The sequence below is a fragment of the Bombyx mandarina genome, chromosome 01, assembly GCF_030267445.1.
Source record: "Bombyx mandarina strain Sakado chromosome 01, ASM3026744v2".
NCBI lineage: Eukaryota > Metazoa > Arthropoda > Insecta > Lepidoptera > Bombycidae > Bombyx > Bombyx mandarina.
Window position 1 is genome coordinate 15,693,852 of NC_143208.1, and position 14,923 is coordinate 15,708,774.

The 14,923-nt window shown below is 35.5% G+C and overlaps 1 protein-coding gene across 3 annotated transcripts in view; it reads right to left on the bottom strand.

Annotated features, from left to right (window-relative positions):
- The window catches only part of LOC149503604 (otoferlin-like), a 101,028-nt gene that overhangs the window by 58,012 nt on the left and 28,093 nt on the right, over positions 1-14,923 (bottom strand). For all 3 annotated transcript variants that reach the window (XM_089734488.1, XM_089734516.1, XM_089734552.1), the window contains exons 2-3: positions 8,061-8,119; positions 2,060-2,248 (exon numbers count right to left, since the gene is read on the bottom strand). In XM_089734488.1, coding sequence (XP_089590614.1) covers positions 2,060-2,248; positions 8,061-8,119 — 248 coding nt within the window. The remainder of the gene's footprint in view (positions 1-2,059; positions 2,249-8,060; positions 8,120-14,923) is intronic.

Below are 14,923 nucleotides of genomic sequence, written 5' to 3' on the forward strand. Positions count from 1 at the left end.
ATAAGCCGTCATTTGCATAGCACAATTCTGTGATCTATTATTATATTCTATAAAAAATATAAATATATTTAAAATGAAACCAGAGCGATGACCGATCGCAGTAAATCACCACTCCCCCGAGGGCCACCACGCGCTAAATAGTTTAAAAAGATACTTTAATGAAAAAAAGTCACCGTAATCGGAAATGGATTCTAACTTTTTAACTTCTATGTCAATGTTGCGTGCGCCATCCAATCTTGCCTCGGCATATAATTTTGACAATTCGTAATTATACATTCCACTTCAACCAATCAATTTCAAAATTAATGAGAAAAAACATGTTCAGCTTTCTACGTTATACACCTGATAGCGTTTCGCTCGATTGTTTCTACATTATTAATTAGTGTAATTAGTTCACGTTCCATTACAGTTTCATTATTAGTGCTAGGGTAGTTTTCTCCGTGATAATTCACCGACTGAAAGAAATCCATTATCATTTTGTAACGGAAAGAAAAAGTTTGCGCCTGTCCGCCAGACTGTATCTATTGCTTGCCACCTTTCATTTCAACTTTACGTGGTCACGTAGCACGACATATGAATGAACGGATCGACTATTTGCACGGCCTGTGTAAACACTGCTATCGAGTGAATTAGACAAACCCAACCCTAATCGTCGACCGCCGCACTGTAACTTTAGTAGTGAACAAATAAAAACGTTCTTATCACGCTTGAGTTTCAACTTTATTGTATTAAAATTGTACGATTTTAAATTCTTTGCACGTTTTCGTGGTATTTTTTGTTGTCGGATGTTATTGAGTATTTTCATGAAAATAATTAACAATTGCAGTTCTTATAATACACGTTAGATTAAGTTAGATTGAACGTTTTCTTGGATAGGTTATTAAGTTAATAGTACTTCGGGCTCGGAATTACAAGACGAAGCCGGGGTTACGTTGAAACTAATTTATATATTAATACGTGAAGCAAAAACTTTGTATCCCTTTTCCACACTTATAGAGAATATAGAGAAGAAGTGCACAATGCTAATATTTTTTTAAAATAATGCGTAAAAGATACATTAAAGAAAAACATTACATCAATAAAGAAAACATTACACACACTACATACATACCACGTATTTTGATGCACACACGCATGCATACTATTTATTGTCAAACTTTTGTTTTTGACGGCTGTGGTCAAATTGAGAATAGATTGAATATTGTTTGTCTCTAAAAATTTTTAGAGTAGCCTTGGCGAGATTTGTGATTATAGAAGTATAAAACACAATCATAATAGGGTACATACTTACAATTCCAATTAATTATAGTCGAATTTCGACTACTGCGGGACCTCTAGTTTTACTAAAAGCTCATACAAAAAGATAACGCATTCGATTCTTGTTAGAAGCTAGAGAAGCAGTAGAAATGTCTAGGTTCCTTTTTGATGTTGTAAAAAACAACAAATGTAGCAGATGTAACTAATATTCTTCACCTTGTTGATGCAGAGGTTAGTAACCTCGATAGCTCTACCATTGGTTCCAAAATTGATTCCATGTCGAAATGTCTTTATTGAGTCCTAAGGGTCGAACCCGTAATGAGAAATGTGTTCAAAACTTAACAACCCGCTAAATAATCTTAAATTTATATCCATAGTGTGATTATCGGTATGTAAGCCGAAAAATAGTACATATCTCCAAATATTCGACTCTCCAAGTTTCGACAATAATTTTTCTTATGCTGATTTTATTTTAATTTTCAAAAGGACACTTACCGGTACTGGTAATTTGAGGAGGAGGAGGAGTCTTACAAATACTGGGATAGACGGTATGAAAGAAGATATGGTAGAGAAGAGTGTAACTGCAGAGATGACGTAGGCATGAATGGAAAAGTAGGACTTACCGCGCGATCCCACATAATGGAATAAAGGCAATAAGAAAACTATACTGAAATCTCAAGGTGGGTGGCGCATTTATGTTGTAGATGTCTATGGCTCTGGTAGCCGCTTGACACCAGGTGGGCTGTGAGCTCATCCACCGATATATGTAATAAAAAATAAATAAATAAAAGTTAAGACTTACCGGTACAGGCTTATTTTTGTCGTCAACAAGTGTGTCTGTGAGGCTGAGCTGTCCATCGTTGACTAGGATCTGCAAGCCAAGTCGGTAGACGCCGAGCACGCGAGGGGCGCCCCAGCGTCCCCTCATCAGCATGTACAGTGTCAGAACTTCACCGGGACCCACCGGCTCGATCACGGTCCATTCGAAGCGCTGTTAAAAAAAGAATTAATTAATATCAAATTTACATGTGACTTTGTAATAAATACTTATGCTATGTTTATGATGTCACAGCATTTAGCAGCCGAGGCATACAAGGAACTTAGAAACCAAAAACATTGATTGGTGAAGCAGTGATTTTTGAAGGTTAAAATGTATTTCGAAACTGCACTGTTGTTTCTGAACAGAAGTATTTACTTGTTACGGTAAAGAACTGAGATGACCTGTATTCGAGAGTTCATCAGAGTTCAGCTAAATACCTCAAGGTGAGTACCAGTCTTGTTGTGATATCTATGGGCTCCCGTAACCACTTAAAATTAGGTGGGCCCATCAAAAGTCTTTTAATTAGTTTAAATATTAAATAAAATAAAATAGTTCAATAGTTAAAATCTTTTATACATTAAAGAATACTATTACGGTTGGCCAAAGATCGAAATTTGAACACAATCGCGATTCAGAATTCACGTTACTTTTAAGTACAAAATATTTTCATTTATATTGTGACAGTTGTTTTTTAAAAAAAAATACAACGGTATCAGCTGCAAAACAAAACAAAACGGTTGACAAACAGAGGAGAAAATGTTTTGTCTTTGTATATACTAGTACATGTATATAGACGAAGTGAATACGAATTCATTTTTGTAAGCCCTGAGAATTTTGACAGTAAGCTGTGAAAATAAATTCACTGCGTTTTTCACTTACTTTTTCAGCTTTCGTTTTCCTAATCTGACTTAAGTTAAGCCTGAATAGCAATTTTTAACTCGTTCCGCGTTCGTGAATAGGATAATCTAAGGATTCTCATAACAAGCTTCAATTGGTTTTTTATAATACATAACAACACGTAATTGTACTTATTCTATTTTCTAACAGTTAATACCAGGTACGTTTCGCTGGATAGGTAGGAGGTATCACAGCCCTGCCTATTTCTGCCGTGAAGCAATAAGGCGTTTTGGTTTGAAGGATGAGGCAAGCATTGTGTTGTAAGAAGTGACGACGCCTTTGAATTCAGGTGGATGGTTGTTGTTGACATTTACGTTGTTGATGTCTGATGTAACCACTTAAGACGGAATGGGCTGTGAGCTCAATTACCCTTTTAAAAAAAACAAAATGTGTGCAATTCACACGTGATAGAAGTGAAACCTTCCAAAATTAAAATACAATTATCCTAAACGTCTTAAGTATATGTAAAATTTTGTCATTAGTAAATAATTGTAAGGTAGCGCCCTCTGTGAATTGATATTTTAATTTCACGTATAATCCTAAATTAAAATTCACTACAAGAGCTTTCATACACACGTTAGTATTAAAAAATCTCACAGATGGCGCTGTATTAAATAGTATGTATATTTCTGTCTCATTCTTTGCTGGCTTCATCCTACACATTTTTGTATTTGTGTCTCTTACCTGTCGTTTTTTCCGTTGCATCCGGTTTGAAATCACAACGATTCTAAAGAAGTTTTCACTTCAATAATAAAAAATCGCGCGAACAATTAAAGATAATATGATTCAGATTCCTATTTTCTTTGTCATTTTAACTGTTACAAATCAATAGTAAATAAATTCGATACACATTCTTATTTTCTGATTTTCACCGTAGAAATAATTATGCGAGTTTTCAGTGCGATTACAACAATGACCTACATTTGAATCGATCGTTTTTCCTTTGTTTGCCGATTATTAACATGCACAAAAAATAATTGTTTCAACAGCCGCAAACAATGGAGTGATTTTTCTGTAACAGCATTTTTTTGCTTCCTAAGCAGTGATGCTGCTTTGTACTAAGTTCTCGTTAAAGCATTAAATATTGGTATAGTATACTACATATACACATAATATGCGTTTATTTTATATCTGCAGTACATAATTCTTCGTTTTGGGGCCCAGTAATTAGCACCCCTGACTGCTGTGTGGAGAATCATGGGTATGATTCCCTTATACGTCAATGAGTATAACAATTACGTTTGTTTTTGCATGGATGCATACTATATTTATTATATATGTAATTATGAATAGCAGTCTCTGATTCCCATTGTATACGAGCAATCCTAGTTTGAGACCAAATGACCGAGTGTAATCTGTCTCCGATTATTTATTCGAATCTACATCGCCTGTTACAAGCAATACGATGATTTACGTAACAAAACTTCTTACTGGAAATATTGGATCATTTATCTTCAGCACATGCAGGTTTAATGCGAAACAAGGACACAACTCAAATATGCACATAAATATTCACGGTGCGAACGCAGAGACGATTTGCAGCCCATGGGAATCCTATTCCCTAGATGCCATGAAGTATTTATGTAAGACTTAATTTTTTTTGTTCTAAATCTTGTTTTAGTAATTTCGGTCATGAATTAATTCGTTGTATGAGAATTGGTTCATCAAAAGTAATAAAATAAACCGTCATTGTAAATGAAATTGAAAGTAAAATCTAATTCCAGCAAATTTTTTCGATAATTTTTGTTGTTAATTCTGTTATCTAAACAAACTATAAAATCCAAAATATTTATTGAAAACCTTTACGACTCGTGTAACTCGTGTATATTGGGCTAACTAAAAAAGAAAAAGAAAAGAACATTTTGGGTAACAATGGTCGACTGAAATGCAGAAATGTTTTTTTTATATTCGTTTTGTTGGTGGACTATCTCGGGCCCACCTGGTGTTAAGTGGTTACCGAACCCCATAGACATATATAACGTAAATGCCGTCACCTCTCTAGAGATATGAGTTCTAAGGTCTCAGTTTTTACAGTACAATGGCTGTCCCACCCTTCAAACTGAAACGCATTACTGCTTCACGGCAGAAATGGGCAAAAAGTGGTATAACATGAACAATGCTAAAATATCGGTAAAAAGGTACCATTGAAGTATGAAAAATATTATTCGAAAAGCATTTGTAGACTAAATGAGTTTCGCTTTGAAAGCTTCCGAGAGGTAAAGGCTTCTAAGCGTTCAATTTGATTTCGAGCGAATACACGAAGCTCTTGATACCACAAAAGGTTATTTACAAGTAAATGTTTCTTTTGAATTTACACATACAGAGTCTGGCCATAAATAATGTTACTTACAGTATTATTAGTCGCATGCCAGATTACTTACGCGGTAGTGAGAAGTCTACTGTAACAGAAAAACGATCGGCGGTCTAGGTAGTACTCGAACCAAAAGTACTATCAAAGCAAACGAACAATGTATCTGAAGAAATCCTGTGTGAAGGTAAAATATTTTACCAGGAGTAACTAATATGACCTGGAGGCGGAGGCGCTTGCCGCCGATTATACACGACGACGCGACTTCCGCGACGGGGTGCCAGCGAAGGTGAGATTAGAGCGCGGACACTCCAGTCTCGGCGATTCGTGCTGGAGGCGTTGTACCGCCGCTTAGCGTACCCTTCGGCTTGTCTTGGGACCGTCGAGGCGGTAGGCCCGGTCCTCAAGGACTTGGTGAACCGCGACCGAGAGCGTCTCACTATGGGTGTTTCGGCCGGTACCTGCACCGCGTCGCCCGTAGGGAACCAATGATCGAGTATTGCCAGTGTGGCTGCGACGAAGACACGGCCGAATACACGCTCGTACTCTGCATGGCATAGCTACGACAGTCGGCAACGATGAGTTCTGGAAGGCGATGCTTGACTTCTGCAAGTCCATCATCTCACAGAAGGAGGCAGCGGAACGAGAGAGGGAGAATTCGTTTCTCTCCACATCGATTCGCCGCAGGGGTGCTGAAGAAGGGCTTTGTCCAGGCTCCAATCCCTGTAGGGGGCCAGCTCCCCCCGGTGAATCTTACGGGATGACTTAAGGTGCTGAGGCTCTACATGGAAGTAGTTCTATGGAATTGTTGTGTAAGTGCAACCGGCTGGTGGTGTTTCACACTCCAATCTGGCAGGCTGGTTCTGGTCCAGCGGGGTATTCCCGGATACCAGCGGCACCGCCTGGTGCGGCCTGACAGGCTTTTAGCACCGAGACGGTCGACATAGAGTCGTTGATTATCGCCTTGACGACCCCTCAGTTGGGCGTTCTAGGGGTGGCGCTGCGATTCCGTTGGAGTGTTGACCACGGGAACCTACTTCTACCTATTCTACCTGGGTTCTGATCGGATGTTGGGTGAGAGACTGCATGGGGACGCGTTTGGTGTGTAGGGTCCTAAAACATCCTTAGGCCCGCGGTCTGCTCCCATCATGTGCAGAGCATCAAGTCCCAGATACCACGCGTGCACTCGAGGGGCGGACATCGAAACAAAAAAAAGGGCAAAAGTAGATCGATAATGACATGTATGAACTATTGACAGCCAACATCTAGAAATTGAGGCACCTAAAGAAGTAAAATTAAAACTAACATTTAGTGGGTTGTGAACTGATCTATACATAGATTAAATTCAATAAAGAAAATAAAAAAATAATTAAAACAAAACCTAAAACAATTTTAAATGTTCTTATCTCCAAGCAATGTCACAAGCGAGCGGTATTCGCAGATGAGCAGTTTTAGTTATTTTCAATGAAATTACACCGAATACGTTAAGGGTGAAAGTTTCAGGTAATTGTTTGTTCAGCCACTAAGAACTAATTTAAGATTCGAAGAGGAAGTTCGCTGGGAAAATAAGATAAGGATGATGCAAAATTCATCAAACATATACCATTATTATACAGCAAGAAATAGAGTAAGAGCATATAGTTATCTTTTTATTTTTATTCGTTTCTTTGACAAAACAAAATAAAACCAATGGTAATATCAAAGTAACAAGGAATTTCATTTTAAAAATGATAAAATCGTACTTCACGACATTCTCGATAACCTATACCTTTAAATTGGAACTGGCTTCAATAGGAAGCAAACCGTGCGGATATAAGTGGAATAGTGCAGCGAAGCTTTCAATTTGATCGCACATTTTCTTCAAATGCAATTCCATATTTTATATATCGTTTACAAATAAAATTTATTAAAAATTCCATAAAGTCTTTAGGTCTGCGAATAAAATATTCTCTACAATTTATTCTTAACACACGTCAAATATGACATTACTTATTTAGAACACAATAACGTTGGTGTTTCTAGCCCTTCCGGAGCTTCATTGATTTTATTAAATAGAAAATTCCACCCGAAGAAACAAGAATGATATAATAAATACTTATAATTTTGTCCCAGATTAACTCATGATTTATTAAGTTTTTGAATCGATTAGATAGTTGGAGGGTTAAAAAACATTGAATCTCAAAATATATAATATTTTGTAATATTATTATATTTTATAATATTATAAAATTTACAAACCAATATACAATTATTTTTAATAAATAAATGGATTAATACTTACAATTGGCACACCTAATCTGTATTACTTATGAGTCCATCGAGATTTGTACAAATGTAGATTTACAGTTTTGTGATCGGAGTTTAATATGCAAGTCAATCTACCTAAATCTAAATCTAAAGTGAATATAAAATCCCGAAAGCATTATATCTGAACCGGACCCTTTATTTTAGCTACTTAATTGAATTTCGTTCAGTTAGGCTCATAGATGTTTCGTATGTTCATTCAACAAACTAAATGATAATCTTCTAACTAAACTAAATTTATTTATTATCCAGTCCTAACTGGCGCGTGTAACTCATGTTCTCATAAACTTACAAAACTACTCTATAATGTTATATTGTATTTTAAGCAGTCGATGTTTTATTTTAAGGTTTACGCCAGTTTTCAGAATTCGTTTAATTTCTATCAACAGGCTTTTGTGATCTTCTTGTTCTTTCGTTGTATTATTATTAAATTGTCTTTGGGTTCAACTACATGCAACTAACAAAGAAACATACCTGGTTGACGCATAGAATCTCTTCTTCGTCAAGCAGAACCGGTGTGCACTTCGCCATGCCTGAGAAATAGAGAAATCTTTTAGAACCTACTTTATTAAAATCGTTCTAGTCAAACTAAAACAAAATCTAAAATGAAAAAGTGGTATAACCTGTGGAAACAATTAATTATAAAACTGTTTAGTTTGACATCACACTGTGATAGGTGTAACAAAAATTTTGTATAGAATTAATGCTTTTTGTCGCAAATTTATAATTAAAATAGGGGTCGTTCTATACGATCAAACATCCCGTTGCACCTTTTGTGTTGTTAACATTTTTATTCCAAGACTTTACTGGTGGAATTTACTGTTGGTAGGACGTCTTGTGAGTCTGCGCGGATAGGTACCACCACCCTGCCTATTTCTGCCGTGAAGCAGTAATGCGTTTCGCTTTGAAGGGTGGGGCAGCCGTTGTAACTATACTTGATAACTTAGAACTTATATCTCAAGGTGGGTGGCACATTTACATTGTAGATAGATGTCTATGGGCTCCAGTAACCACTTAACACCGGGTGGGCTGTGAGCTCGTCCAGCCATCAAAGCAATAAAAAAATAATAAAAAAAACTATTTCACGCAGACATAGTCGCGGGCAAAAGATAGTTAAATATATATCTGCACACAGGTATGTACATATATACAGTGCAAGTCAATTAAAATCACAGTAACGTAATTCATGTTCAAGCACCTGCACATACTACGTAATATAACGGGCTTAGCCCCGAGCCGCCAGACGTGTTAAATCATCATTTAAAGGGAGTGCTTGACGTCGGCTCCGCTCCGCAAAACTAATATGAAACATGCAAATGCATTTGCGTTTCAATATAGGGTTTACCTACGAGACTTAATCACGTAAATTATTATTAATGGAACCAAATGAATTCTCTTATATGATACCTAATTAATTGTATTATTTTAAAATGAGGGCTCAGTTCTTTTAGTATTGTATATATGTTCGTTGTAAGAAATATAATTTTTGTTTTAAAGGTTTTCTAAATTATCGTTTGGAAGTATTATTAATAAATTCTCATTTGTTATAATGAGTGACCTCTATTTATTTTATTTTCATAGAATTACATTAAGAAACCATTAAGCATAAAGGCATAAAAATGCCGTTATCAATTATACAAAGTCTCATGGAAATCCAATTTTAGAAATAGATGCCCGAAATAAAAACAAACACATTTACTTTTTAAAACAGAATATTATAAGCATTTTCTTCAGTGTTCGCAATTCGTATAAAATAATTAATATTAAGTACATTTTTACGTATTAAATGTGTTTACTATTTTCATTAAAACAAAATTGTATTAAAAATGCTAAGGTTAAGAAATCAACTTAATATTTTAACTAAATTTATACGGTAATTAAGATGATATTCAAATGTGAACACCTAAGTCGTCCGTGATCTTGACCGAAAACCATGGAGTATTCGAAACGCCGGAAATCTATATATATAAAAATGAATTGTTGTTCGTTAGTCTCGCTAAGACTCGAGAACGGCTGGACCGATTTGGCTACTTTTGGTCTTGAATTATTTGTGGAAGTCCAGAGAAGGTTTAAAAGGTAGATGAATATGAAAATGCTCGGAATCAAAAAAAATAACAATTTTGTTTTTCCTTTGATGTGGGGGACACATCGGAAAGATTCTTTTTGTTTGTTTTAAGTTTATTTTATACAAAAGTTTAGGTCTTGTATTTATCGATTGAGGCACTACGAAGTCTGCCGGGTCAGCTAGTAATAAAATAAAATATGAATATACGCCAAATTAAACCATAAAAGTGTTTTTAAATAAATCATACTAAACTTACAAAATAGTTAATAATTTTAATACATTTCAATGAGAAAATTCGATAACCCTACATTTCCCGTGAACTGCAATTTCATTATAGTTAGCGGGAATATTAAATTTAGCAAGATGTACATCACCAGAGATGTTACAGTATTGCATTAATATATTTAATGCGTCTGCGATCGACGCTAATTAGGAGGGAAAATTACAAATTATTAACGACACATATTCAACTACCTAACCTATGGACATACACTTTTTTTTAATGCCCTTGTCCGCAGACGAGCACGCGGCCCACCTGATGGTGAATGGTCACCGTCGCCCATGGACTTCAGCAATGCCAGGGGCAGAGCCAAGCCGCTGCCTACCGCTTAATACTCTCCACAATTCCTCTCGAACAATTCTTTGGAGCAAGATTCCACACATGAAACATTTTACGCTGATCATTGGAATGAGGTGGCTAAAAGAACCTTTCATTTGGTCCATTAATATCATAACTTAATATACTTCAGGATCTGATCATACATTTGCCAGATACTAATATTCTTAATTACATCCTTGTACATCCTTGTGTACATCCATAACAGTGTTGAGGGATATGTTATAGAAGTTTTTTTTTATTGCTTAGATGGTGTTATTGGAGCCCATAGACATCTACAGCGTAAATGCGCCACTCACCTTGAGATATAAGTTCTAAGGTCTCAGTATAGTTGCAACGGCTGCCTTACCATTCAAACCGAAACGCATTACTGCTTCACGACAGAAATAGGTAAGGTGGTGGTACCTACCCGTGCGGACTCACAAGAGGTCTTACCACCAGTAAATATATTGTAATTGTAATAGCTGTAAATAATTGGTCCAGGTAAGCAATACTTCCCAACAATTACTTGTAGAGTCGGGTCATTGAACTCATTTGATATGAAGTTTCACGATGTCTTACAGAATATTCAAGTTGGGTCATCAGCAAAGTAGCTCCTAAGTAGTAAAGTGTGAAGTTAACTAAGTTGAAGTTCATTGTGAAGGGTGAGACAGTCGCTTTACAACATCATCTAGGCTTCTGAAGTTGAGTAGTATCATTCAAGCTATAACGACTAAAGGCTCTGATGACCACTTAATACCAAATCAAGCTCGTATGGATACAAAAGAAAAGAAGGAACCATCGGAAAAAATTACGATTTTTGTATATCTTTCCTTCAGCATTAACAAACGTTCCTGGCTTTTTTTCTGAGAGCTTGCCTTAATGGAGATGTGGATTTTAATTTCCATCTATTATTGGTAAATGTGACTCACAACGAACACACACTACTAGAGGTCCCGCAGTAGTCGAAATTCGACTATAATTAATTGGAATTGTAAGTTTGTACACTATTATGATTGTATTTTATACTTCTATAATCACAAAGTTCGCCAAGACTACACTATAAAAAATATTAACAAAGGCAAACAATATTTAATCTATTCTGAATTTGACAACAGACGCCAAGAACAAAAGTTTGACAATAAATAGGAGGCATGCGTGTGTGCGTCAAATACATGGTATGTAGTGTGTGTAATGTTTTCTTTGTTGATTTAATGTATCTTTTATGCATTATTTAAAAAAAAAAAACATTATGCACTTCTTCTCTATATTCTCTATAAGTGTGGAAAATTTCATACTCCTCCGTCCGCGCAATTTTCGTAAAAAGGGATACAAAGTTTTTATTTCACGTATTAATATATAGATTACTATTCTATCGCTTTTTATAACATTTTTTTACCCTTTCACACCTTTTTTCTATACACTGTCGTTATTTTAGTGTATCTAAGTGCAATAAAGTGTTTTGGATTGTATTGTGCTTAATAAATCAATGTCCAAGAGTATTTTTAAACATAATTGATATTCGGTGCCTTTGTTGCCGATATCGTGTTTCTAATGTAGAGTCTGAAATCCTTTGTAAGGCTGAATCGAGGCACTCTACTCACATTACACGCATCTGATATCGAAGTAGCTCCCGCTAGGAACAAGCCTTGTCTCGCTGTAATATAAGATAGATGTTGATCTATTGTTCGTTAGAAGAATTTTATGATAATACTAATACGAAATATTTTTTTCGAATAATCCATAATATTGTAAAATAGTAAACAGGAGTATTAGTATTAGTAATGTTGACATTTTTTACCAGAACTGAACTGTTTTCAGTGAAACATTTGAACTTAGAAGCTATTAATAGTTTTAATTCGTACATACCACTGTTTGTTTTTTCTAAACAAATTTTCTAAAAAAGAATATTTTCATTTTCTATTGCCATAGCGATTCGAAGTGTGGCAATTTCTTTTCGCCCACTAAAGATAGTCAAGCTTGCTATGTTTATTAATTAAATTAAATATAGTGGTACCATACAATACTAGAGATGAACAGTAAAAAGTGGATGTCGAATTTATCTGAAACAATTCCTCAGAGCAAAATACATGGAGCATTTTTTAAGTTCATATTTTTCGGTCACACACAACTAGATGCTAACTTTATTCATAAAATTGGAGTACGGAAATTTAAAATTTGAAACTTAGGTCTTAATTATTTCTCCAAAGATATTTATCTTATACCTTTAAACGAGCAATTCTTGTATATATAATAATATATAGGTATATATATATAATCTGAATCTCGGAAACGGCTCCAACGACTTTCATAAAGTTTAGTATACAGAGGATTTCGAGGGCGATAAATCGATCTAGGTACGATTTATTTTCAGAAAATGTTGTTTTATTCGTGTTTTCAATAATCAACTTTATCGATAATCAACTTTATGACTCTTCCCGAGATCTATTGGCGAATAATAATACTATTTTTTTTAATTGAGAGCAACTAGCTGCTTTAAAAACACAACAAGAAGGCGTTATCAAAAAAAAAACCGAGCAAAGCTAGGTCATCATCTAGTGTTCAATTTACTGAGCAATTCTATTCAAACAAGATGTTCTTATTTATATTGTTTAGCAGCACAGTTTGAACTCAGCGTCCTTTGTGGTGAAAATCGTCTATTTTAAAATACAAACAAAAAAGCATATAACAATAACACCGACATAAAATATCAAAGCAAAAACAAAATCGAATACCCGGAAACTGGGTAGCCTGACTGAAATCAACGTTTTTTATCAATGTTTACTCGCTCAAATGAAGCCGGACCAAAATGAAATCTAAAATTTAATTTTTTTACGATACTGCTCGTATTTATTGGAATTAAGAATTATTTGACCTGAAATAAAGGCTTCCAGTTTTTATATGAAAACCATACATATCTCCTGCCTAGTGCATCTTTTTACTGGTGGAAGGACCTATTGTGAGTCCGCGCGGGTAGGTACCACCACTCTGCCTATTTCTGCCGTGAAGCAGTAATGCGTTTCGGTTTGAAGGGTGGCAGCCGTTGTAACTATACTGAGATCTTAGAACTTATATCAAAATGGGTGGCGCATTTACGTTGTAGATGTCCATGGACTCCAGTAACCAGTTAACACCGGGTGGGCTGTGAGATCGTGTACCCATCTAAGCAATAAAAAAAAAATTGTGCGTATCCTGACGGCCGAACGTAATCTGATAATAACTGACCAGGGCGATTATTGTGTGACTGGTCTATTTCTACTTCGAGAAAACAATGTTTTTATAGATGATGAAGGAGCTCACGGCCTACCTAGTGTGAAGAGCCCATAGACATCAGCAACTAAAATGCCTGGCGGAAAACCTTGAGACCTCGAGTCATGAGGTCTGGGGTCTCAGCTCTTACAGTACAATGGCTGCCCCACGCTTCGAACCGAAACGCATTCCTGCTTCACGGCAGAAATAGGCAAGGTGGTTGTCCCTTGCCATGTGGACTCACCAGATACTCAACCACCAGTACATAATAACGCAAATTATTTTTTTTGCGGGTTTCAGTTTTATTTTACGATGTAATTCCTTTTTCGTGGGCGTCAATCGCAGACGTTAATTATGTATGTTTGGTTAGGAAAATTAGTATCTGCCTGCGCATCGCTAGATAGTAATGCATCGGGCGTCTAATCCCGCAGGCCACAACAACGAAATTTTTTCCAAATTGAGCGGCAGAAAAAGGCGGTACGTTTTTTAAAAGCGACTTCGATCTCAGATTTCAAGGACGCAGATACAAAGAGTTCGTGTGATTATTACACAAAAAACAAAACGATAAACTGTCTAACAAAACAAATAAAAATTTAAAGAAAATACGTGACGTATTGTATTTTATTTTGTATACAGTTTTACGAAATTCAGTAATAATTAAGGAATACTTCAATTTTGTTTTTATTTAAATGGAATCATGAAAAAAAGGACCTGGTATCTTCAAGGTGCATTTTACGTAAGTTGTATGAATATGTAACTCACGTTCATCATATTAAGTCCATAAAGTAGATGGATGCGAACCTCCGAAAAGCCTCATAAAATTTTCATGTAACCTTCACATCATATGGAGCCTTGTAACTAATGAATTAAATCTATGATCCTAATTTAGTGTAGTATTTTTTTTTAGTTAGGTACTGAAATTAAATCGAATTTAGTGTTCATCGAGAATAGAATTCAGAAAAAACAAAGATAGAGTACGCGAATATACCTTGTTTGAATTTGATAAGTTAATGATAAAAATTAAGTATCATACAAATATCTTCCTATCATGGTTCGGACGTGTCTAATAGGTTTAATTTGTTCCGTCAGAAGCTGCTCGTGCATTTATTAAATTTCTGATCGCCGCTTTGAGACTGTTTAATATTCAACAGTAATTTAATATTTCATGTAATACTAAACTAGCGCATGAAGTGTGTCTGCTCTGCTTAAATTCTAATAGCAAAATTGTTATTGGCAAATATCTAGTTATATTTTTGTGCTAGACTTCAATTTATCCAAAGATATATAACGGTATTTATTGACTAGGGATGAGTTTAAGTATAGAAACTTCCTACTATATACCTATTATAACTACTCGGTACTCGACTCTAGCCCACTGAGTTTCTCACCGGATCTTCTCAGTGGGTTGCGTTTCCGATCCCGTGGCAT